This window comes from Orycteropus afer, unplaced genomic scaffold, assembly GCF_000298275.1.
Source record: "Orycteropus afer afer isolate SDZICR_OR568_19922 unplaced genomic scaffold, OryAfe1.0 scaffold00067, whole genome shotgun sequence".
NCBI classification, from domain to species: domain Eukaryota; kingdom Metazoa; phylum Chordata; class Mammalia; order Tubulidentata; family Orycteropodidae; genus Orycteropus; species Orycteropus afer.
The window spans coordinates 3,644,591-3,670,269 of record NW_006921654.1 but is presented as its reverse complement, the minus strand read 5'-3'; the positions used below and the strand labels follow the sequence as shown (position 1 = coordinate 3,670,269).

General features: G+C 46.8%; 1 protein-coding gene across 1 annotated transcript in view; it reads left to right on the top strand.

The window, feature by feature from the left end:
• Positions 1 to 25,336, top strand: part of KCTD19 (potassium channel tetramerization domain containing 19) — a 26,666-nt gene extending 1,330 nt beyond the window's left edge. The window contains exons 3-16 of the mRNA XM_007940249.2: positions 11,445 to 11,595; positions 12,377 to 12,568; positions 14,222 to 14,353; positions 16,294 to 16,504; positions 17,953 to 18,113; positions 19,568 to 19,671; positions 20,167 to 20,309; positions 20,521 to 20,604; positions 20,849 to 20,963; positions 21,349 to 21,976; positions 23,271 to 23,462; positions 23,576 to 23,730; positions 24,047 to 24,148; positions 25,223 to 25,336. Of these exons, the coding sequence (XP_007938440.2) occupies positions 11,445 to 11,595; positions 12,377 to 12,568; positions 14,222 to 14,353; positions 16,294 to 16,504; positions 17,953 to 18,113; positions 19,568 to 19,671; positions 20,167 to 20,309; positions 20,521 to 20,604; positions 20,849 to 20,963; positions 21,349 to 21,976; positions 23,271 to 23,462; positions 23,576 to 23,730; positions 24,047 to 24,148; positions 25,223 to 25,336 (2,484 nt within the window). The remainder of the gene's footprint in view (positions 1 to 11,444; positions 11,596 to 12,376; positions 12,569 to 14,221; positions 14,354 to 16,293; positions 16,505 to 17,952; positions 18,114 to 19,567; positions 19,672 to 20,166; positions 20,310 to 20,520; positions 20,605 to 20,848; positions 20,964 to 21,348; positions 21,977 to 23,270; positions 23,463 to 23,575; positions 23,731 to 24,046; positions 24,149 to 25,222) is intronic.
• Positions 25,337 to 25,679: the final 343 nt, after the last annotated feature.

Here is a 25,679-nt window from a genome sequence, read left to right as displayed (position 1 = left end):
TTTTTTTTCCTCATTGTGCCTATTAGGTGCAGGTATACAACATTCACTTAGAACAAAGTGAAAAGTTCTCCAAACTGCAGTCTTTCCTTTGTCTTCTCTGTTTTCATTCATTTCATTTCTCCCTATTTTCTCACTGTGAGTAAAAACTTTAAATATCTTTATTTACAGACCATTAAAATACCACCAAAAAAAAAAAAAAAATCACCTTCTTTCCTAATTTCTCTCCTAACCAAAGAAATTGTTTCTGAGGTCGATCTTAAATAGTTTATTCTGTAGTTTTTTAAATATTTTTAACACAGAAGAACTAAAAATTATGACTGGGAAGAATCACTGATCGTGCTGCATAATCCCATTGTCTGAATAAGGTGTTGTTTACTTCATCTCCAGAAGCACTAACCCAGCAAGTCTTAGTGCAACTCAGGACCATGACTGTGCCTCCCCAGTGCCTCTTAGAAGAAATTTAAGGTAGAACATGTATATTTGGATGATACAGGAATGAGACAAAGTACATGTTTTTATGGATCCTCCTTACTAAATAATTCACTGTTTTCTCCTAAAACTTACCACATATTTAGGGATCCAAAATCATTAACATACTCCAGTGCAAATTGTCATCTAATTCTTTTTATTTCTTTCAAGTTACCCACCTTGAGTTTAAATTATTTTCAACTTCCCCAGAAATGGAGTACTGGAATTGCTTACGAAGAGTTTCAAAACCACTTAAATGGCCTGGCATGTCAAGATTGCTGATGACTCTATGCCAAGGCATCATTGTATGAAACAAGGCAGGGATAACATGCTCATTGCAGAAAATCAAAGAGATTTTTTTTTAAAGAATCATTTTAAGAATGCAGACCTATTAGACTAAGTGCTTAATAAACCCTTTAATCCCTTTGCTGTACTCACTTCCCAAATTGGAGGAGGAAAAAAAAATCTGGGAAGCAATTTTTCAACATGAGGTAAGGACTTAGAGGCCAATGAGTTGGTCCAGTTCCAAAGTTCCAAGTCATGTGATCAGTATTTAAAAATCACATGGATCTGCCTGCCTAAAGCAGATTATGAAACAAGTGCTTGCGCTTTGAAAATGGTGTTTTCAAAGAAATAAACATTTGGGCTGGCCGAACTAAAGTGGTGGTTATTCACTGAAGCAGAGTGTAAATACAGCTGGGGACCTAACACTAGCCTCAAGAACATCAACAGCTTCACACACTTCCATCACTTTCCCCACTGCTAATGCCTGTCCAGATACTCATATTCTTAACTAAATATACAAGTATTTTACTTAAAGAAAATGGAATCCATCAATTCTTAGTCTAAGGACTCTTCTCAAGTGGCCCAATTTAACACATTCAGCCAGTATTTATTGAGTATATGCTGGGTACATGGTACTATTCCTATGGGTTTTAGGGAAAATATGGGATGAGCCAGTGTACAAATGTGACCCACATGTGTACTTTTAAATTTTCTAGTAGCCACAGTAAAGGAAGTAAAATGAATGAAACAGGTAGCACTAATTTTAATAATATATTTTATTGAATCCAATATATTCAAAATATTGGGAACTCTGGTGGCGTAGTGCCTAAGACTGCTAACCAGAAGCCTGGCAGTTCAAACCCACAGCCACTCCTTGGAAGGAAGATTGGGCAATCTATTTCCATAGTGCTACTACCTACTCAGAAACCCAAGGAGGGGTCGCTGTGAGTCAGACCCGACTTGAAGGCAGTGAGTTTGTTTTTTTGGTTTATTCAAAATATTATCATTTCTCCATAGAATCAATATAATTGAGATTTTATATTCTTTTTTCATACTAAGTCTTCAAAATCTAGTGTGTATCTTTATACTTACAGCATGTCTCAATTCAAACTAGCCACATTTCAAGTGCTCAGTAGCCACATGTAGCTAGTGGCTACCAAATTGGATGGCATAGATCTAAACTATTCTAAACTTGTAGTATTCCTCACTGTAGGATGCTTCATATTTAACCCCTAACATAGAAATGGAACTTTGCCTCTCACTAATTTGGGATTATCTGTAATGGGGTAGGATCTGTTGAAAGTTATGTAGAATGAGCCAACAAGTAAAATGAGACGGGATCCACATCATCACCCCCACATTCTCACCACCCCCATTCTTCCTACTCCCCAGCTCCACTCACCCACCCTCAGACTATAGCTATGATCTCCACAGAGTGCACTTGATGCTCATTATTGCCTCGATCCTCATTATAGCATTTACTGTTCTTCGTCATCCCTCTGATAATGGCTGGCTTTAAATTGTTAGACTCAAAATTCACTGAGCTCAAGCAGAAAAAACCTTCCCCCAAAATTTAAAAATTCATGTAACAAATATTTCAAAGATGACAATTCACATAATACCTGTTTGAGCACCTATCCTATGCCCGAGCACTAGAGATAAGGCACTGAACTACATAATGTTAGGTAGAAACAAGTGTTGTGAAGAAAATACAGGGCAGAGTGAGGTGATAACAACTGACTGAGGTGGGGAAAACTGCTCTTCTAGGCAGAATGGCAGACTCACTGACAAAGTGACATTTGAGTGGAGACCTGAATGAAGGAGGGATAAGCCCTGCACATGTCTAGGGAAAGAGATGCTAGGCATAAGGAACAGTAAATGAGAGTGAAATGGCCAAGAGGAGGCACAGAGGCCATTATAGGGTGAAATGAGAGAAAGGAGATGCCAAAGATGTAGGAGAGGAGGTTAGAGGTAGCCAGGGGCCAGATAGTACAGAGCATATACACCACAGTGAGAATGTAGAATTTATTCTAAATGTTATAGGTACTTTTTGAAGGTGTTCGAAAAAAGAATTAAGATGATTAAGTTTAAAAAGATCATTGGACCTTGGATTAGGCAATGGTTTGTTAGACACAACATCAAAAGCATAAACGACAACAATGCAAATAGATAAATTAAAATTTTTTCTTCTTCATAGTTTAGAGAATAGCCAAGTGGGGTCGTAAAAGCTTGTGAGCAGCCATCTAAGGTGCAACTATTGATCTCTCCCCATCTGGAGCAAGGAAGAGTAAAGAAAATAAAAAATTCATGGAAACAATTAGTCCAAAGGACTAGTGGACCACGCGAACATGACCCTCCACAACCTTGAGACCAGAGGAGTAGATGGTGCCTGGCTCCTACCACCAACCACCCTAAAAGCTATCACAATAGAAGGTCCTGGATAAAGTGGGAGAAAAAAAAAATGTGGAACAAAACTCAAAAGACCAGGCTCACTGGTCAGATAGAAACTGGTGGTCTAAAACTATGGATCTTAGTTACCTTCCAAGCCTGGAACTGAACTCACACCCATGCCTAAATCTTGAGCCAAACAATAAATAGGTCTATAAACTGAACAATAACATCAGGGAGGTATGCACTCCTTAAAACAGTCAACCATTTGAGATCAAAAGGGCAGCAGTTTCCCAGAGACAAAGTTCAGAAGGCAAGAAGGGATAGGAAAGAAGAATGGATGGAAATGGGAAACACAGGGAGGAAATGGGATGAGTGCTGTGGGGATTGCAATCAATGGTATGAAACAAAATGTGTATGAATTGTCAGATGGAAAATCAATTTTCTCTGTAAACTTGCACCCAAATCACAATAAAAACTTTAAAAAAATTGTCTTCAAAGAACATCTTCAAGAAAATGAAAATCATTTGTTGCATAGTTCTTAAAAGCTTACTAGCGACTATCCAAAGCACAACAATTGGTCTATATTTGCCTTGATCCACAAAAGAAGAAGGAAAGTCAAGAATAGGAGGAGGATATGGAATGTGTGACTAACTGTCTCCATGAACAACTGCCTACTTTGCCATGAGACAAGAAGGAATGGATGGTGCCTGGCTACCATTACTGAACATTTTGATCATAGATTCTATAGAAGAATGGAATGGGGAATGGAGAACAGAATTTAAAATTCTCATGGAATCCAGACTTTCTGGAGCCCAGGGGGCTGGACAAACCCCTGAAAGTATTGCCCTGAAATAATCTTTAACCTTAAGCCAACAATATCCCCTGAAGTCTTCTTAAAACCAAGCATTAGTCTAGCTTAACTAGTAAAAAAAAAAAAAAAAGCCTGAAAACCACTGACCTGTGCAATGTGATTGGGTATATTTTATGGTATGTAAAACATATCTCAATAAAGCTGTTAGCTCATAGACCAAATCTAGCCTACTACCTTTTTTGCACAGCCTATGAGCTGAAAATGGTTTTTATATTTTTAGATGGTTAAAAAAAAATCAAAAGAAAAATAATATTTTGTGACACAAAAATTATATGAAATTCATTTCTGTCTCCATAAATAAAGTTTAGGAATGCAGCCATGCTAGTTAGTTTATACATTGCCTGTGTCTGCTTTTGCATTCCAATGGCAAAATTGAGCAGTTGCAATAGAGACTGTATGGACTGAAAAGCCTCAAGTATTTACTATCTGGCGCTTTACAAAAAGCATTGCTGACCACTAGTAGGGCAAAAGAAGAAAGAGAGAGACCAGTCAGGAGTTTTCATCCCTCTGCTCTCATAACAGAGTAAATTCCTCTATTATATCATTGCTGACTGCTGGAATCGTGTGTTCATATTATTTCTCTCTCATCAGGCTGTTTTCTTTCCATGTCTGCATCTTCAGCACCTCTCCCAATGCCCAGCCTTAACAGGTGTTTAATAAATATGTGCTGAACAATGTTGAATCATGTAGCCAAGATGGCATATGAAGACTGAATCTACTTCTTTAGAATTGGGGGACTGGGCTGGGCAGCTGGAGGGTAGCTTGAGGTACTGATAACTGTGTCTCTTATTCAGCTCTTTTGACTGATAATAGCTATCTACACGGTGTTTTCTACTAGCTTTGCTTCCTTTGATCATCAAAATAATGTAAGACAGTTGGGTATTTGCAAGCTCCCCAAGCTCCTATGCCATCACATTCTTTCAAAGAGCCCACATCCAGACCATAAGGCATCTCTGAGAACTGCTGTTATTTTGGAAAACCTCCATTAAGTCTCAAAGCTCCAAAGCTCTGCCAGCAGAATGCATTTGTCAGCCTTCTTTTGGCAACTATATACACACATACACACAAGCCTCCGCACCATCAGTCTTGTATTGCTTCTGATCATGTTTTTCACCACTATCTAGGCCAATATTTTGCCCATAGAATCCTTCAATATTGCAACTCAAGGCTTGATTTTTTTCTTCAGTTATTAAAGCTTGAGAAATGCCAAGCATGTTTTTCCCTTTTGGTTTTCTCACTCCAAGACTGCACATTTCATTATAATGCTTTGTTTTCTTAAGCTGCCCTTTGAAATCTTCTGGTCAGTTTTTCATCATTTCTTCCATTCTCTTCAACTACTCTACATTCAAGAGCAAGTTTCAGAATCTCTTTTGACATCCATTTTGGTCTTTTCTTTCTTTCCTGTCTTTTTAATATTGAACAATGCAAGAAGCAACAAAAGAAGATAGAAGGAATTCACAGAGTCACTGTAACCAAAAAGTGGTTGATGTTCAACCAGTTCAGGAGGTAGCATATGCTCAAGAACAAATGGTATTGAAGGAAGAAGTCCAAGCTGCACTGAAGACACTGGCCAGAAACAAGACTTCAGGGATTAATGGAATACCAACTGAGATATTTCAATAAATTGATGCAACACTGGACGTGCTTACTCATCTACACCAAGAAATTTGGAAGACAACTACCTGAAAAGATCCATACATGGACCCATTCAAAAGAAAGCTGATTGAACAGTATGTGGAAATTATTGAGGGGTCGCTATGAGTCAGGTCCAACTCGATGGCAAATAACAACAACAACAACATCATTTATATCACATGCAAGTAAAATTTTGCTGAAGAAAATTCAAAAATGGTTACAGTAGTGCATTGACAGGGAACTGCCAAAAATTCAAGCCAGATTTAGAAGTAGTTGTGGAGCAAGAGATATCATTGCTGATGTCAGATGGGTCTTGGCTGAAAGCAGAGAATACCAGAAAAATGTTTATCTGTGTTTTACGGACTATGCAAAGGCATTTGACTGTTACGTGGATAATAACAAACTAAGGATAACACTGCACAGAATGGGAATTTCAGAACAGTTAATTGTGCTCATGATCAGGAAAGGTTGTCAGGTGTCAGAGTTGTATCCTTTCACCATACTTACTCCATCTGTATGCTGAGCAAATAATCCAAGAAAATGAACTATATGGAGAAGAATGCAGCATCAGGATTGGAGGAAGACTAACAACCTGTGGTATCTTGCTTGCTAAAACCTTGCTTGCTAAAAGTAAAGAGGACTTGAAGCTCTTAGTGATGAAGATCAAAGACTATAGCCTAAAATAAATAAATAAAGACTACAGCCTTCAATATGGATTATACCTCAACATGAAAAAAACAAAAATCCTCACAACTGGACCAATAAGCAACATCATGATCAACAAAGAAATTGTGACTGGATCCACGATCAATGACCATGAAAGCAGCAGTCAAGAAATCAAACAACATATTGCATCACACACATTTGCTGCAAAAGACCTCTTGAAAGAACCCAGAAACAACCTCACTGAGGCTCCTGGACTTAGTACACAACTAATGCCTTGGACCAGCATGACTTGACTGGCAAGGATTGCAATATTGCTTGTGGATTTGTTTTATATTTTTTTCTTTTTAAAGATTTGCCAAACATATCTTTCTAGGGGAAGATGTTGCTGCTCACACTTTGCATTAGTGGAAGCAGTAGAAAATGGAGATTTTATTTCTACAAAACAGATGAATCTCCCCTTAACTAGCACATCTCCTCTCAAGCTACTTGGATTGTTGTTACTGACCCACTCCCACAGACACACCAGGTACCAGATGCCACCTTCAAACCAGACATCCTGGACCATCCACAAAAGGTTGTTCTCCAGGGTGGGGATTTCCCTCCCCACAACTTGCTCCCTCCCAAATGGTCAGTGTAGGGTTGTTCCAGGGCTCCACTCTTTTCTCCGCTGACATAGAATCTCAAGTTGAATGTGCAGGTAAGGGAAGCAGCAGGTTCAAGTTCCTGTGATGTGGTCAACTTAGTATTATCTTGGAATGATATGCTGTCTTCTCCAGGCTTTTCTTAGTTTCACTGTCTTTCCCTGCCGCTTCTCCCAATGTCTTCTGTCTATCACCAGTTGGACCCAAGCTGAGCCCTTTTTTCTTGTCATTCTGTCTCCCTCACCTCCTTTGTCCATGTCCCTCTCCACCTTGTATCTTCCCTCTAGATCCCAGGTCCCAAGCTAGAATCACTGTCTTCCATGCCCTCTGAACTCTTGCCTCTATCCATTGTTATCCTGTGCCTGGCTTTTTCCATGGTGTTAGACACTCTCTATCTTTCTTAGCCAGCCAGCACCTCTTGGGCTACCTCTGTGTCTCTCTTTGCTTTTCTTTCCAGCCCTCCAGCTCTCATTCTTTCATTCAATGCAGCAGTACTGAGCACTTACTGTATACTAGGTTACTAGGTTCTAGACTAGAGGATGGGAATGCATCAACCCAGTAGCTCCCCTCAGGAGCCTCAGTGAGGAGGGGAGGAAGATAGGCCTGAAATGAAACTAGAGACCCCAGTAGAGAAGTGTGCAGAGTTTTGTGGGAGCAAAAGGGAGGATAACTCTGGCCAGGGGAAGCTCCAGGCAGAGGAGGGAGGAGAAGAGTACTCTGGGCAGAAGTTAAGGATATATCAAAGAATTGTATGTCACTGATGATTGGGGTGTGGAGGAAGGAGAATGGTGGAAGATGAGGCTGGAAAGATTAAGTGGGGTCCAACTACTAAGAAGAAGGAAATTAACACTTACATTATTTCCTTTAATTCTTACAACACCTTCCAGATTTTGCCATCTCCTAGTGAAAACAACAGTCTGATCTGCAGTGGATCTTGGGGATGGCACAGGAACAGGCAGTGTTGTTTCCTTCTGTTGTGTTCAGTGTTGCCATGACAGTAGCTAACAATACTTCCACGTGAGGAGCCTGAAGCAAGGAGAGATTAAGTGATATGAGCAGTTGAGCCAGCAGGCAAGTGGAAGCAGAATGAAGCAGTGGTTAGAGCATGGGCCCTGAGTCCTGACTTCTACTGCCAGCATCTCCATTTACTTAGGATACTAGTGCTCCATCTCTATGGGTGCCTAGTTTCTGAGTTATTAAAAGAGAAACAGCAGAACCTACTTTATGAGCAGGGGATATTAGGAGGGTTCTGTTTAAAAGTGCCTGGGCAATAAATGTTAGGTCTTAAGTGACAAAGTCAGGATTCAAATCTAGTCTGAGTTCAAGGCCCTTGTGCTTTTCACATATCCCCTCCAACCTCCATTGACTGTGAAGACCCTTACCTGCAATGCCAAGGAGAGTTTGGACTTGATCCTATAGGCACTAGGTGAGTCCTGAAGCATTTTAAGCTGGGGAGTGAATTGAACTCCTTTGTGTATTTGAAAGATCACTGTGGAGAGGCAGGAGATGAAGTCATAGGACTTGATGGCTGATTGGATGCAGATGGTATGAGTGAGTAACAGTCAAATAATCATCCCTGGGTGACACAACTGGTTCAGAGTTCAGTTGCTAACCAAAAGGTTGGTGGTTCAAGTCCACCCAGTGTACCTCAGAAGAAAGGCCTGGTGATCTGCTTCATAGAAAACTCTAAGTAGGACAGTTATATTCTGACACACTTGAGGTCAGACACACTTGAGTGGGAAATGACTCAACAACAACTGTTTGGGTTATTTTTTAAAAATCATCCCTGTTTTAAATCTTTCAATGACTTCCCTTAACCATGGGATATATCAAACTCCTCATCCTCACTTACAAAGCCTTTTGCTCTCTGGCTCTTGTTTACTACTGTTTTAGCTTCATCCCAGAGCACCACACTCCCTCAACCCCAGTGCACCTTTAACAAGGCCACATTCAGGACATCCATACTCCCCCCTACCCTGTTCTATCCCTCCTATGCACAATCACATTTTCCTTTCTTTGTTCCATTTCTCAGCACAGATACTGCCAGGTTATAATCCTTCATCTAACTCAGTAGGCCTGCCCACCCACTGGTGCAGGATCCTTTCCAGCCTCTCAGTCACCTTCCTGATACCACCTGGTTGGTATTCTTCTTTGCTGGACACCAAGTACTCCTTCTCTCACCAGTTTTCCTTTTCAAGATTACTGAAAGCTTGACATAGAAGCTAATGTTTGCATGCAATCCTCAGCAAAGAGAAATGAGGAAGCTGGGTTTCCCTTCTAATGTTGTGGAAAGAAGCCCCATGGTTCCTGGAGGCCCAGAAACTCTGTAACAGACATCAACCCTTATCTCAGCATATTGTAAATTGTTGGCTTTCCTGTCTTTCTTTTTTCCTGAGCTGAGTGTTTCTTGACTCTAGGCACCATGACTGATTGTGGCCTTGGTGATACAACAAATATTTCTCAAATGAATAAATGACAGACTCTCTTCCAGTGTTTCACACACACACTGTTCTTCCCCATTGCTCATTGCCCAGGAAAGTGCCCCCATTGCCCAATTCTCCCATGAGTCCACCAGACTCCCAGAGGGGGCACTATTCTCCTACTCTGGTCCACCTCCTTTTGCAGACCTTGAGCGGTTACATGGATGCAGTTTATAGAGCTGTGGCCACCAGAGGGCTCTTCTCAGTCCTTGATTCCCATAAGCAGCTTCACAAGGGCTTCTTCGTCTGCGCAGCTAGGAGTTAGAAGCAGATTCTTTCAGCAGTTTCATTCTGGATCTGAGGTGTTCTGTCCCTTAGGAGACTCTTAGAGCAGAAAGTCGGTCATACGAATTTAAAGGACCACTTTGACTGCTATCTCCAAAACTTTCTCGGGAAAAACAATTTCCTTCTAGAATAGGAACAGAAAAAATGGGCTTGATATTATGGTACGTTGCCCCTCAGCAGGATTTTGACAGGAGGCTATGGGAGCTCTGGTAGCATAGTGGCTAAAACACTTGACTGCTAACCAGAAGGCTGGCGGTTCAAACCCACCAGCCACTCCTCGGAAGGAAGGTTGGGCAATCCTACTTCCGTAGTGATACTGCCTTGGAAACCCAAGGAGGGGTCGCTATGAGTCGGGGCCGACTTGATGGCACATAACAACAACAACAACAACATGTCCCCACGTAAATATGGCATGAAGAACCCCAATGCCCTCTGCCATGGGCTGCAGCCTGCCTAGTTGGGATGCTCCACTCCAGCCTCAGCCCACCCTGGACACCTGCTCTTTCAAATCTGAGGAGCCCTGGACTTGGAGACAAAAGACAGCTTGGGCAAGTCACACCCCTCTGACCTCTGCTGCCTTATCAGTAAAGTCAGAATGCAAGCATCACATTTGTCTCGCAGAGTTGTGGCAGGTAAATGAGGTCATTACAGAAATGTGCTTTGAAAAGGGTGAAATCTTGCGCCAATATAAGACACTTTTATCACACTTCTCATTTCCATGACTAGGATGAACACAAACAATATGCAGATCACAACAATAATAACAGGTCAAGAAGGGTTTTTGAACTCTTCAGGGGAAATGATAGCAGAAAATAATCAAGTTTTTAAGGATGGTTTAAGATCAATATTACTCAACCTGATGACTCGAAAAAAAATTTTAAAAAACCAGATCATTACTGGTGGGAATGTGAAATGGTGCAACCACTGTAGACAAATAGTTTGGCGATTCCTCAAAAAGTCAAACATAGAATTACCACGTGACCCAGTAATTCCACTCCAAGATACATACTTAAAAGAATGGAAAGCAGAGACTCAAACAGATACTTGCCCACCAATATCCATTGCAGCATTATTCACAGGAGCCAAAAAGGTGGAAAAACCCAAGTGTCCATCACCAGATGAATGAATGAAGAAAGTGAAATCCATACAATAGAATATTATTCCTCCATAAAAAGGAATAAAGTTCTGATACATGCTACAACATAGATGAACCTTGAAAACATTATGAAATCAACCAGGCATAAAAGGCCACATATTATATGACCCCATTTATATTATATAGAATAGGCAAATGCATAGACAGAAAGCAGGTAAAAGTAGATACCATGGCTAAGATGGGAAGGGATTGCTTACTGGGCAGAGTTTCTGTTTGGGGTGATGAGAAAGTTTTGGGAAAAAACAGCAGGGATGGTTGTACAAGAGTTTGATTCATGCTCTTGGACTATAAATAGTTAAAAATGGCAAATTTTATGTTGTCCATATTTTACTACAATAAAAACAATCAGAAGAGAAATAATCACTAAGATTTTGAGTATTATCAGCATGTCATCTTACAGACTTAATTTTCTTCTATATTTGTGTGTGTGTGTGTGTAATTGACTCAATTTATTTCAAGACACTTTACCAAAGTAAGTCACATACTGTTTTTCCTGGTGTCTCTTGCTAGAAGTAGTAGTTACTTGGTTCAGACTTTTCAAGGCAATTACCTTCTTTATCTAACAGACTCTAGATAATCTGAAGGAAGGAAAACACCATCTACGTGTGCGACCTGCAGACATACCCGTTGCTGAGAGAGCATCTTTGAACTACTGGCGAACCTGGAAATGTATCAGCAAACCCTCAGAATTTCCTATAAAAAGCCCAGCCTTCACAGGTACTGCCAAGGACAAGCTGGCTCCTCTTGAAGCCCATGCCAGCTTCCTCTATCCTCATCCTAATAGATGGCTTCCATGCAGAGAGTACCCCAACTTCTGGGTGATTCCTGCATGATCCCCCTCTCCCATCTCCTTTGATCTTTTACCCTGCCAGGAGCCCTCTCCATGGCTGCCTGCCCACTGGAGCTCAGCATCCTCCCGCATATTCATCCCTCTGCATTCTGGCTTTGCTTGGACAAGGCTGGGCTGTACTCCACCCCCTCCTAGAAGTCAGAGGACTCCACCGTCCTCTCAAGCCCCCTCTCACCACCACACAAGGAATTGGCCCCAGATGGTCACTGTCTGCTGGGGCCTTGCAGGATAGATTGGCCTATCTGGGCCACCAGAATGAGCATCTGTGATTATAGACAGGATTTGAGCTTCCAGTGTACTTAGAAACATCTGTTTCATCTGTGGGTCCCAGTGGTTGGTTTGACAAATTAGGAAGAACAACATGGGTAGCTGATATGAATTTAATGATTTTAGGTCTATCTATAAGCCAAAATTTCACAATATGTTCCACTGTCCTTCACTATTTGTAAGAAAAGTAGATTTCTGTGGCCCCTTCGCCACTACACCCCTGCCAAACCTTACGGCTACATCTGAAGAGAGACGACGGACAGGAGACACCTGGCAGGGACCATCTCCTGGGTGGTGTCTCAGTTTCCTCTAGGAGCTCTGTGCCAGTGAGATCCCTGCCCTCTGCGGGGTGGTGACATCTGTCTGCACGTTTTCCTCTAGGCCTGCATGATAAGGCACCTTTGGGGCTCATGGACACACCACTGTTAGACACAGAAGAGGAAGTGCACTACTGCTTCCTGCCCCTCAGCCTGGTGGCCAAGTATCCGAGCCTGGTGACTGAAGACAACCTGCTGTGGCTGGCGGAGACTATGGCCTTGATTGAGTGCGAGTGCAGTGAATTCCGCTTCATTGGTGATTGTTCTGCCCTGGCGGGAAGGGGGCAGGATGATAGATCCCACCCACCCACCCCTTCCCATCCCCCATTCCCACTCCAGACCCCACAAAGGCCCAGCTTGATGCTCAGGGAGTCAGGCGCAGCCTCCCTGGGCAGAGGAGGTTGGGGGCATGCCGGAGACTTCCAAAAGCCAAGCAGATACCCACAACCCTCAGGGCTATCTTATTCCCTGCTTAGTTTGAAACGGCCTGGGAATAAAGGGGTGCTAGAAACTACCAGAAGGTCAGTGGTTCAAACCCATCAGCTGCTCTGCAAGAGAAAGATGAGGCAATCTACTTCCATAAAGATTTACAGTCCTAGAGATGACCTACTGAGGAGCCAAGAGGCATGAGACAGAGTGGCGGGCTTGCTGGCCCATGTGAGAAAGCTAAGTACCTTCTAGCAGGAGGCTTGCTGGTGGAGTGGGATGTACCTATCAGCAGAGCTACAAGAACTTTGTAACACTTGCCTGAGCAGGGCAGAGACAAAGCCGAGAGGCCAAGGGCCTGAGAGGATAGATGAGGGGAGACTGTCCTGATGGAAGAATTATGTCTTAAGTGTGTTCCTGAACCTGAATTGTAGCCTGTTACTTCCCTAATAAACCCCATAACCATGAAAAAAAAATTTACAGCCTTGTAAACCCAATGGGAGTCACTATGAGTCAGAATCAACTCAGTGGCAGTGGGGTTTGTTTTTTTTTTTTGGGGGGGGGGGTAGAAACTACCTGAGGGGGTGTCAGGCACCACTGGAGTTGGCAAAGGGCAGGGCCCTGAGATGGGCTCCAAAGTCAGCTTCTTTTCTGCCCTTATGGATCCAAGTGGACTTCAGGCCTCAGTTCCAATCTCACCGTCAAATGAATAGGGCTGTTGCTTTAAAGGATAGTCTCTATCTGCTTGCACTTCCACTAAACTCGGAATAAAAGAGGAGGGCTCTGCATGGTGGCAGTTTCCCCAGAATCACTGTGGACTTGTCCTCCTGGAGCTAGCGACCTAAGGAGATACGAGATCTTAAACCCTGGACAGATGTCAGCTTTCCTCCTTCCACTGACTGCCCCAGAAGAACTCTTTTGGGGAGGCCCCTGATTGTAAGATCCTGCTGCTGCCTAGATGCAGTCAACACCCAAATTGTCTGGAACTCCAGCCATTCATGTTCAGTCACCTACAAAATTGTCCATATGCTTCTGAATCTCCAAGTTGATTCACACAGGACGTTAGTGTTGGCTCCATTTCTGCCTCCCACACTGCAATCCAGGAAAGGACAAACCTCAAGTGCCGTCTGCCAGCCCGGGCTCAGCCAGTACCCTCCTCTCTAGGCAGCAAGACAACTCTCTCTTTTGGAATGACCTGATTTTGGGTGGTCAAGGCTCATAGGGTAAGGTTCAGGGCCAGTGTGCTCAACCAGAAGGGCCTGGCTTGGAAGTCCCAGGGGAGGCCACGCCCGTGGACTCAGACAAGACAACAAAGTAATTTGGGGTCTTTCACCTTGAAAACTAAAGCTAATTAAACCAAGTATGGTTAGAAATTATCCCAGACAAGGAGAGCCTGAGATAAGCATTCTCAAAGGCCAAGTAAAAGCCTGACAGTTGAGTTAGAAATCCCCTCTGTAACTCATATGCTCCTTTGCCTTTCCAGTGAACTTTCTCCGCTCACAGAAGATCTTATTACCAGATAACTTTTCCAACATAGATGCATTAGAAGCAGAGGTGGAAATTCTGGAAATCCCTGAGCTCACTGAAGCTGTGAGATTGTACCGGATGAACATGGGTATGTGCCCCAGGGAACCTTGTCCTCCTTTTGGTGACCTGAGGTAATCTGGGCTTGAGATGGAAAAGCCAAGAACAAACATCTCCCTTCCCACAACCACTTTGGACCTTGAGTGGCAGTGAGAATTTAGCTGAATTAAATCCAGTGAGGTGAGTTTCACCCTGGACCCTTCCATGCCCTTTCTGTGCAGCCTCTCTGCTGAGGGTGGCTGGCTGGCAGCCCACCAGGGCTGTGGGAAGCCCAGCCCAGCCCAAAGGAGGAGGAAGTGGACCTGGGTGGGGCATCAGGCTGGAATGTCCTGGGCGGGAGGCTGGGCCCTCAGGCAGGCTTCCCAGGGTCGGGGAGGTCTGCCCTGCTTGTGGAGGAGAGCCACTGGGACTGGCAGCACTCACCTGTCCCTCCCACCCCTCCTCTTCCAGGCACAGCTGTAGGGCATGGAATGCTCCCCAGATTCCCCACTAGTGCTTCAGTTATGCCACCCCACCCCCAAATTCCCTTGTCCCCCCACCCTGCAAACCCTGGCTATTGGGCTTCTGTTTCTGCCTGGTCCAGTCACTTCTGTCCCTTCCTCCCGGTCTGGGCCTTCACGCTCCCTGCCCTATCTCCTTCCAGCTGGCTCCATCCCTCAAGGTTTGATTTGTCCTCATTGTCTATTTCCCAGCTTCTGCAAGCCCATGCTGCTGTGCATGATGCAGGAAACTGGCTCTCAAGTGGGCCCTCCTCCTGAGAACGTACAGGCAGTCTCGCACCTGTGAAGCTTGGCCTGCACACCAGCAGCCTGTTATCCCAGGGGAACAGGCAGAATAGGACCTTAGCTTACACTCATTCCCTGTCTCCAGGCTCAGCTCTCCCAGCCCCCTGCCCTGGCAAATGGAGCCCCTATGCTATTGGGGGCGGGCAGTGACATCCTGCAGCAGAGCTATCCTAGGGCCTTACAATGCACTTCAAAGGGTGTGAGTTCAGACCCCTCCCTCAATGGCTTCTCCCTCCTAGAACAGGGGTCAATGTGAGGGGTGGAGTAGTGGCTCCTCCACAGGGTCAATGTGAAGATAAAACAGAATCACGTCTGCAGACAGGCTCTGTGAGCCACGCCTCACTCCCCACACACAAAGCATGGTCTCACCCCTCCCACAGCACCGTAACTAAGGGGAACAGCTCTGGTAGCCTTTCCAACATAGAAGCATTAGAAGCAGAGGTGGAAATTCATGGTCATGGACAGAGCTGACCTCTAATCCTAGCTCTGCCCGTGCTGAGCCTTGTGATCTGGGGTGAGGTGCTTACTTAGTCTTTTGGGGTACAGTTTCCACATCTCTGAAATGAAGGTAGCACTACCCACCTTGTTGGGTTGCTCTGAGGAGTGGAAGCAATCAATGAAACTTACTCAGTGGCTTGCCTGCTGGCCCACTGTCTGTGGGGCAGGGACAGTCGGCTGTGATGCTGTGTTCTGTGGTACTGCCCAGTGCAAGAGAACACGCTCCTATCCCACAATCCAGCAACTCAAATGCCCAACTTAAAAGTCACACAATGCCCTACGTCTCTGGGTGAAAGTCTGCCCGGGAGGGTCAGTGAGGGGGTTGTGCTTGGGAAGGTCATAACATGCAGTAGGGGCTGTGCTGTGGTCACTGATCTCGATGCACGAATACTTAGAGCAGAACCTAGAGCCGAGGGGTGTTCCTGCAGAGGCTGGGCCCGGTGTGGAAATTTCTGAGACTTGGATTTTAGTGATGTCATAAATGAACCCCTCTGCCTCACTCCTGGCCCCAAAGAGTTTTGATCTCTTAACAAAAACTACATTGATATTGAAAAGATCCAGATTTGAGCTGTGCAAGGGAATAACACCCTACTAATTTGAGGCAATAGTAGGAAGCAAGACCCAAAACCTCCACTGTGGCTATGGCCATGGGGGAGTCTAGGAGTCTCCCCCCTCCTCCTTGGCACAGGTGGCTGTTCCCGGACCTCCTGCCCTCCCTCAAGCCCTGGGAAGGGGGGTCGTGCAGCAGGCCTGGAGCCCGTGAAGCCCCTGTACACGATGGCCCTCAGTCTGCTAGTCAAGTACCCGGATTCTGCACTAGGCCAGCTGCGCATTGAGAGCACGCTCGATGGAAGCAGACTGTACATCACAGGGAACGGAGCCCTCTTCCAGCACGTCAAGTAAGACCCTCCTTAGAGAGCAGCTCAGTCTCACCAGGCTGGCTGTGCATTTCCCTAGGGACCAACTCAGGTCTTTTCCCATGAGCCAAAGGGAAGCAGTGTCCATGGGGGGTAAACTCATTATTCTGGCCACTCCCCTACCACCATCACTGTGGGGTTAGGACCACAGAAGAGATGGCTGGTGCCAATGGAGTCATGAGGGGCCTCCAGGTTCAAGGACTATTTCATATTTCTGTTCTCTGCAATCCATTTTTCCCTGGTTCTAACCCTGTGCTAAGTCTGAAGGGGCCAGGCCATGACCTCAGAGTGCTGGGCACCCTTCCCCAAGCTAGTGGGGGATGCAGATCCTCCTACACCCACACTTGGGGGGCTCCCTGAATGTACAGAGGCCAGAGCCAGGACAGGCTTCCCAGAAGAAGTGATACACGGCCTTGCCTTGAGGGATGAATGCTGCATGCTCCATCAGTGCCAAGAGCATGGATCCCAGTCCCCTTTCACAGAGGGATACACTGAGGTCAGAACAATGGAGCAACTCTCTTAGAGTCCCAAAACGCACTGGTACCACTATTGAAGGTAGAAGTGGGTTTTTCTGAGAGGGTTGGCCACCTTGACCACTATCTTGCCTGAAGGCTATTGTTTTGGTGGTGTCCTGACCTCTCCTACAGAGTTTGGGTAGCTCCAAATGTTTCTTCATCCTCTCCTATCCTGGAAGTATCAAGAGGAAGGTAAATGTACCCTGTTTCCTGCAAGGGACCATTCATTCCTCTTCTTCTGAGGGTCATTTTGTCCATTCTTAGTGGAGGTCCTGGTCTGAGGCTCCTCCCTGTGGTGGGTTTGGCACAGAGCTGCTTGGGGAGCCTAGGCAGACCAGAGCAGCAGAGGAATGCTGGGAAGGCTAGTGCGGGTGGTGCTCTCCTGGCCCTGGGTTGACAGGCCATGCTGCACCATGCCCCACACCTAACTCTCAGAGATACCTCCCAACGGGATCACAGAGGGCCAATATAAGTGCCTTCAGAGGGAGGGTTTGAGGAGGAGGTTGATTGTCAGACACCCCAGCCTCTTTCCTGGGTGCACAGAGTGTTAGTAATCTCCCAGGGCCCCAGCCACTGAGATGTCGTGCAGATACTTATGAGGAAGGGAGTAGCTGGGCCTCTTCCTAGCTTCTGGAACTTGAGACAGGACCTAGAGGCTTGCAGCCAGTTGATTTGGGGGACTTTGCTGAAATAGGTCAAGCTTAGATCTAAAAGGGCAAGCCTGTGTGCAGACTCTCCCTCCTACAAGTTAACACTAGACTCCCAGTTAAATGAAGGAAATGACGTTAGTGATGACATCAGTTAGTCCAAGCCACTGCTGTGGGAAGACATCCCAAACATGCAAAGTTTCCAGGCTGGAGACCCTCTGGGGGTGCTGTGCTGAGGCTTGTGATGACAGGCCTTTTCTCTGGGCAGGAATTGGCTGGGGACTTGCCGACTGCCCCTGACCGAGACCATTTCTGAGGTGTATGAGCTCTGTGCCTTCCTGGACAAGAGGGACATCACCTACGAGCCAATGAAAGCGGCCCTGAAGACTCACCTGGAGCCAAGGACTCTGGCACCCATGGATGTGCTCGGTAAATAGGGAACCTTCTTGGTTTGAATTTAGTGTCAGGAGAGTATGTGGGGGACTGGAGAGGAAAGATGAGGCTGGCGAGAGCCAGGAATTGTGAGGGGATGAAGGGAAAAAATCCAGACCAACATTTGTGTATTTTGCCTAAAGGAAAACTTTCATGTTACATCCCTCCTCACCCCTCACACCCACATACACGTTGGGCTTGTGTGTGTGCTACACAGTGCGGGTTACAAGGTCACCAAACACATGGCTGCTCTGGCTCCAGGAGCTGATATGCTGTGCTCATTTCATCCTCATGGCCACCCAGGGACAAACAGTCCCTAAGTCCATTTAACAGATGCAGCAGAGATTCAGAGAAATTCAGTCAAGCTGGATTTGAACCTGAGTTAATGCTGTTTTCACCAGCTGCCCATGAGCTCTTATTAACATACACCAGTTGCCTGCAATTGCTTAGTAACAAAGAGTTTTTGAGGTCAAGTTCAAGCTGTATCATTATTATTATTACCTGACAACAACATTCAACACTTATTGAGCACCATCCCTGTATAGGACAGGGGTAGACACTGGGGGTGCAGAAATGAGCAACACAGGCCTAGTCCCTCTCTTCATGGAGCTCACTACCTAATTGTTTACTGTACCTATCTCTTGGCTATAAAATCTAGTTATATACCCTTTACTCATTATAGTGCCCACTAGGAACTGGTTCCCAAACATCAGAAAAGAGGTTAAATATAGTCACTCTTAGGAAAAGGGTCATGGGTTCATCTTCCCAGAATAAAGCAGAATAGTGCCCCATTCTCCAGACATGTTTGTTTCTACAGAAAACCAAAAACCAAACCCCTGCCATTGAGTCAATTCCGACTCAGCGACCCATAGCATTTCCAAGGCTGTAAATCTTTACGGAAGTAGATTGCCTCATCTTCCTCCAGCCCAGCACCTGGTGAGTTTGAACTGTTGAACTTCTGTATCGCCAGAGCTCCTTGGTCTCTACAGAAGAGATGATTTAATGAGAGCTAGCTCTGACATTTGCCAAACCAGAAGCAAAAACATATAGAGGCCTCCTAGCTCCAGTTTGAGTGGCCACATGAACACTTATACACCCAGGACACATGTAGCCAGAAACCAAAGGTAGTTGGCACCAAAGGTAGTTGGCAGTGTAAGTGAACAGGAACATCAGCCCAGTTTTCTTGAAAGAAGTGGGTCAGGTGAAGAGCAGTCCTCACTTTGAGTCACAAGCTGACCTCCAGAGCTGCTATTCTAAACCCACCTCATCACCCAAAAAACCACAGTGAGCAGCAGGGAAGGTGGTGTCAAGGATTTCTGCTGCTTCTCACAGTAGGCCAAACAGTATGACTGATGAAGATACCAAGTCTTGCTACACATTATTGACCAAAATGCTCTACCTAATTTCCCTTTCTGGCCATGTGACGTGTTTCCTCTCTTTGGTTTCCACAGATGAGGAATGGGCAGCAGAAATCACTGTGCATTCTACTCAACAGATCGTCAAAGTTTATGTTGGAAGCCACTGGTACGCAACCACTCTGCAGACCCTGCTGAAGGTACTGCTGACCCCGGGTGCCGTTTTCCCCTTGGCCTCCCCCACTGAGCTGCTCTGGAACCTGTTATCTGACCCTCACATAGCCTCTAGCACCTGCTTAAAACACGGATCTCCCCCAGCTCCACTGCCCAAAGTGCTTTTATCACATGAACAGAAACAGTGAGCAGCATGCTGAGAAGGCCCTTGAGAGTCTGGAGGAGCCCCCTACAGAGGGGGCGGGTTCTGAGGGGCCCAAAGAGAGCTAAGAGGTAGGGTGCAGTTCCAAGTGCCTCAAGAGGGGGCCTAGGGATCAGTAAACCTTGACGCAAAGGTCAGTACTTCTCCTCGGATGCTCTGCTCCCCACTGTGGCTCCCTGTGGCAGAGAAGACAGAGAGATGGAAACCTCACAGCTACTCTGCTCTAGCACGGTGGGGAAGAGGCGGCAAGAGAACGCTGACCTGCCCTTCCCTAGAGAGCCAGACCTTAAGTCTGAGTCTGGTGTCCAACCCCTTCCAGTATCCAGAACTGCTGTCCAACTCTCAGAGAGTGTACTGGATCACCTACGGACAGACCCTGCTGATCCACGGGGATGGCCTGATGTTCCGGCACATCCTCAACTTCCTGAGACTTGGAAAACTGTTTTTACCCTCTGAATTTAAGTAAGTGAAGCAAGAACATCTTGTAGGGGGATGGAGTCACCGAGGCTGACTCCATCCCTCTACAACAAAAGGAAACCCAAGTTTGCCATCTTTGGGGATGAGGTTATATTACTTCCAACATGTGAATTGTTGTTAAAGGCAGCAGCAGCTCTAGGGGCTTCTGCCCTCACCCACACTCCCACTCCATCCAGCATCTCCTTGTCCTTTGCAGGGAATGGCCCCTCTTCTGCCAGGAGGTGGAAGAATACCAGATTCCATCCCTCTCAGAAGCCCTTGCCCGATGTGAGGCATACAAGTAAGGCCATTTTGCTCAGGACACCATGTTCTGGTGACATCTTTATGTTCCACCTTTATTTTGGAAATCCTATCCTAAGTACCATCTCCCACTGAGACCTGATCTTCTTGGAGAGGGAGGGTGGACCAGGCCCAGGACTGGCCAGTAAGTTAAGCAAAACCCTTCAAGAGCCCCATCCCCCCACTCTCTAGTGTTAGCTCCCAGCCAAAGCTGCTCACTAACCAACCCCTCCTGGGTTCTGCAGGTCATGGACTCAGGAGAAAGAATCTGAAAATGAAGAAGATTTCCCCATCAGGAGGTTGCATGTGGTTACAGAAGGGCCAGGGTCACTGGTGGAGTTCAGCAGAGATGCCAAAGAGGTAAGCCCCAGCCTTCTTTGGTTTGGTGTTGCCCTCAGAGAAACCACCACAGAACTCAAGGGGACAGGCCCAGCTACTGAGGGGCATGGGAAAATGAAACAGCAGGGCCTGAATTCCCGACATAGTAACTTGTTTCTGAACCTTGAAGGAGACCCAGGGAAGTGTTGTTTCCTCATGGCCTGGAGCATTGATTCTATCTCCTGTTGGTGTGTGAGGCCCCTGGGATGGCACCACCCCCACTCCGATGAGCAAAGCTCAAATGGGTGACCCATGTGGAGGATAGGATTGTTCTGGGTGAGCCAGCAAAGCCTTGAGGAGCCAGTTCATTAAAATCATGTTGTAGATACACAGCGTGACCAGAGCTACTGTGTCCTTCTGTCTCCAGACCACAACCTGCATGCCTGTGGAGTTCCAAGACTGCAGTGACAGGGATCCATGGAACAAGGCCAGGGGGACCCTGACCAGGTCCAGCCAGATGGAAGAGGCTGAGCAGTATACCCGGACCATCCAGGTGTCCCTGTGCCGAGGTGCCAAGAGGGCAGGCAACCCCAGCACACACTCACACTGCCCCGGCTTGTGTGCCAATCCTAGACACTGGGGAGGCCATGCTGAGAGTCCCCCCAAGAAGAAGTGCACCACAGTCAACCTCACACAGAAATCTGAAACCAAAGACCCTCCTGTCACACCCATGCAAAAACTCATTTCCCTGGTGAGGGAGTGGGACATGGTCAACTGCAAGCAATGGGAATTCCAGCCACTGCCAACCCCTTGGAGCAACTCCACAGAGGAGGCAGCCCTGCAACCTCCCTCAGGAAGTGAGGCTGCTTCCCAACACAGCACTTCAGCTGCCTGGAAAGCCCATTCCACAGCCTCCAAGAAAGACCCCAGTTCACAGTCAGGGGCTGCAGCTGGAGCCAAAGACAAGGGACCAGAGCCAACCTTTAAGTCATACATCCCCATGAAAAGAGCAATCTCCCTGAAGGACTGGAGCAAGCAGAGGCCAAAGGAGAGAGGTGAGTCCTGTTCCATCCTTGGCCTAAGTATCATCTATAACAGAGAAGTCAAACTCCTTGGAGAAGACTACAGGGTGAGTTAATGACAAAATGACTAAACTCCTCCACTCACCAATGTCAGCTCTATGCAGGCAGCAGATACACAGGTGACTGGCACACTGCCATGGCTTGAGGGGCCAGACAATCAGAAGGTGAAGTGATGAGCGCCATGGAGAAGGAGGTGCCTAGGAGGTGGTGGGGGAACAGAGGAGGGTCAGGCTGGGGAGCCAGCAGGGGAAGAGAAGAAAAGGAGTGGGTGTTTGTGGTCCAGCTGGAGGCCAAGCTTCACATGCGGAGTTAACAGGAGACAAGCTGAAACCTAATAGAGAAGGACAGTCTTGTGAGCCACGTTCAGCATATGGCACTTTATCCGGATCCTGAGGGAAGGGGCAGCCACTGAAGGATTTTAAACAAGACAGCAGGAGATGAGGGCAGGCAGCCCTTCGAGGTTTACTCCCTCAGAGGAAACACACCAGGAGGAGGAGAAGCCCCAGAAGCTAAGGCTAGGTAGCAGAGGGGAGGAAGCAGGGACAGACTGGGCCAAGAAAGGGACCAGGTTCTGGCCTGGGTGACTGCAATGAGGGCAAAGTAGACAAGAGAAGGAGTAGGGCTTAGGCACAAGGACACAGTGGATACAGTGAGGGTAAGATGCTGTGGACATCAAGTGGCGCTCAGGAGGTAAGAGGGTCTACAGCACCCAACTGAAGAGAGAGATGTGTGTGTCACAGAGGTAGGGGCATGGCCCAGGGAAATGTGCTGAAAACTGCCCTAATGGCCTGCTGTCTCTGCCCTCTCAGAGTCCTGCCACAATGTTCTGTGGCCCTCCCTTTTGGTGGCTCAGGTCCTGCCTAGAGAGAGGCCTTTGGGGACCTGCAGCTGTGAGTGTCACACTGGTCAAGTGTACTTTTCTGGAGTGGACATGGGCCAAGGGACAGCCAAAAGCACCTGTCATTTTTAGAGGGAAGGTGTCCAGTCCCCAGATGAGTTATTATTGGCCCTGATACAATCTGAGTTCAACAGAGGCCTTGAGAGAGCTCTTGGAGCTCTGAATTCAGGAGGTGACTTGCAGTGGTTCCAGGGCAGTGGAGGCTGGGACAGGAGGCACCTGCCAGTCCAGGGTGCCACTTCCAAGAAGCTGGAGGTGGCAGCAGCTGGAAGAGTGGGGTAACTGACTATTGGTCTATCACTAGAGGTTCCCTCCCTGCTTGGGCTGGGGTGGCTTAAGGAGAGCCCCCTTCCCACATTGTTTTCACAGAAAGCTCTGCCCCTGAGCAGCCTGTGCCTAAGCTCAGTGAAGTGGACAGTGCAGGGGTCATCCTCAAAGTGACCCACCCACCTGTGGTAGGCTGTGATGGCTCCTGCATGTTCTTTGAAGACAGCATCGTGTACACCACACAGATGGACCACCTCAGGCACATGCTGCCCACTGCCAGTGCCCAGCACCAAGGTGAGGTTGCTGGCCACACCTGGCTCTTCACTTCCTGGGGCACTTCAGGGTGGAGTCTCCTAAGGTCCTGGCAATACCAGGTGTGGCCACACCCACTCTCCCTCCTTCCACAGAGGTGACTTTCTTGAGTTTCTCTCTGTCTTGGGAAGAGATGTTTTATGCACAGAAATGTCACCGCTTCCTGACTGACATCATCCTGGATTCCATCAGGCACAAAGATCCCAAAGCAATCACAGCCAAAGTGGTGTCCCTGGCCAACCAGCTATGGGTATGTGTGACAGGCCTCTGGCCCTGGGGCACCCTATACCTTTCTCCACTCTGTCCACCCACAGTAAGTGCTACACGACAAGAGGAAGCAAGCAAGATGAGGTCAGGAAATAAGTCAAGGGCAGAGGAGGAGGAGATGGCAGGGCAACATCCAGAATGACCCTGAGCAAGGGACAGATTTAGAGTAACAATAACCCCCCAGCTCAGGTTCTTACAGACCCAGGCAAGCCCCTTCTTTGCATACCCTCTGAGGGGCTGCAAGCACACGTATGGCCGGCAGCTGGCCCCAGCCCCCTGACTGTGGGCTCTCTCTGCAGACCCTGCACATCAGCCCCAAGCAGTTTGTGGTGGACTTACTGGCCATCCCCGGCTTCAGGGATGACCGGCATACCCAGGAACGCCTGTACAGCTGGGTGGAGGTGAGGACCACCCATACCCTGGGCATGGCAGGCTAAGGAGGGCCCCACCCGCAGTCCAGGCCAGTGCTACTCAGGAGGCTAAGCAGGCAGACAGGCTGCTGGTCCTGGGGAGGGAGACAGGATGGCTGAAATTAACCCATCCAGACTGGTCAAAAATAAGTATTCCAGTCCCTGGGTCTGAGTTTCCCCCAATAACACCAGCTTCCCGTTCATCACTAAAACTATGGCTGCACTTGGGAAAGCAGACATTTTTTGGGTACAGAATCAGTGGACTGGGATTCAGACCTTCCAAAACCACTGCCTCATTTACCTTTTAGCCATGATGTCACCATTTTTTGTCAAATATTCCTTCCTATTTAAGCTGCTTTAATGCATCTTTTAGGAGCTCTGGTAGCGTAGTGCCTAAGGCACTTGACTGCTAACCAGAAGGCTAGTGGTTCAAACCTACCAGCCACTCCTCGAAAAGAAGGTTCGGCAATCTACTTCCATAGAGATACTGCCTCAGAAACCCAAGGAGGGGTCGCTATGAGTCGGGTCTGATTCCACGGCACAGAACAACAACAATGCATCCTTTACAAAGAAAAGGAAAATGTTCAGTAAGGACAAAAGAATGATCAAATTATTTTGTTTTGGATTCCTTAAAATAAATTTAGGGTTTGAAGTTACTTTAACGGTATAGGTGAAAAACAACTTAGCTAAGTGCTGATGCATCTGGCATATTGATAGTTAAATGAATCAGAATACCTTTCACTGTAACTATACTAGTCCTCAATCACTATTAGGTTTCTGGCTTGTCTATTGACTCTAAGGTGAACTCAGCATTGACAGCTGCAAAGTGAAAAACCAGAGACAAAAAACAGGCATTTTGGGGCCCTCTGGTCATTCAGATCAGGACCCTGGTGCCCACTGCTAACCACAGGACTTTGCGATGCCCTTAGGAAAAGCAGCCTGAGAACATCCATGGTCCCAACCCCCTGCTTGCCCCACCCCTGCCCCACGGGAGGACCCCTGCCCCAACCAGAGCTAAGGGGCAAATGGCCAGAAGTCAGGGGTAAAACAAGCCTTTCCTTCCAGCTCACACTGCCTTTCGCCAGGAAATATGGCCGCTGTGTGGAGCTGCTTATCCAGAGGGGCCTGGCTAGGTCTGTCTCCTACTCGATCCTGGGCAAGTACTTACAAGAGGGCTAGAATGCCCAGAGATGTCACCCAACAGGCCCCTCCACTGGTAAAGGCTCATTTGAACTGGGGGTGGCTCCAGAAAGCATGTGTTCTCCAAGGATGCATGTCAGTCTACTTTTTATTATAAACAAATAAAAGAGTGAACACAAGTCAAGGCCTGGACTCCCTCTCTGAGACCTAACAACCAGTGACATAATTTTTGGCAACAATTCTAATGGAAAGCTATTCAAAAGACATTGCATCAAAATAACCAAACTAACTTGGGAAGAAGGGGCTGAGGCTGGGGAGTCAGGGCAGGCAAGGGTAAGGGCCCAACAGGGGTGGACTTGCGCCTAAGTTTGGGAAGCTTAGC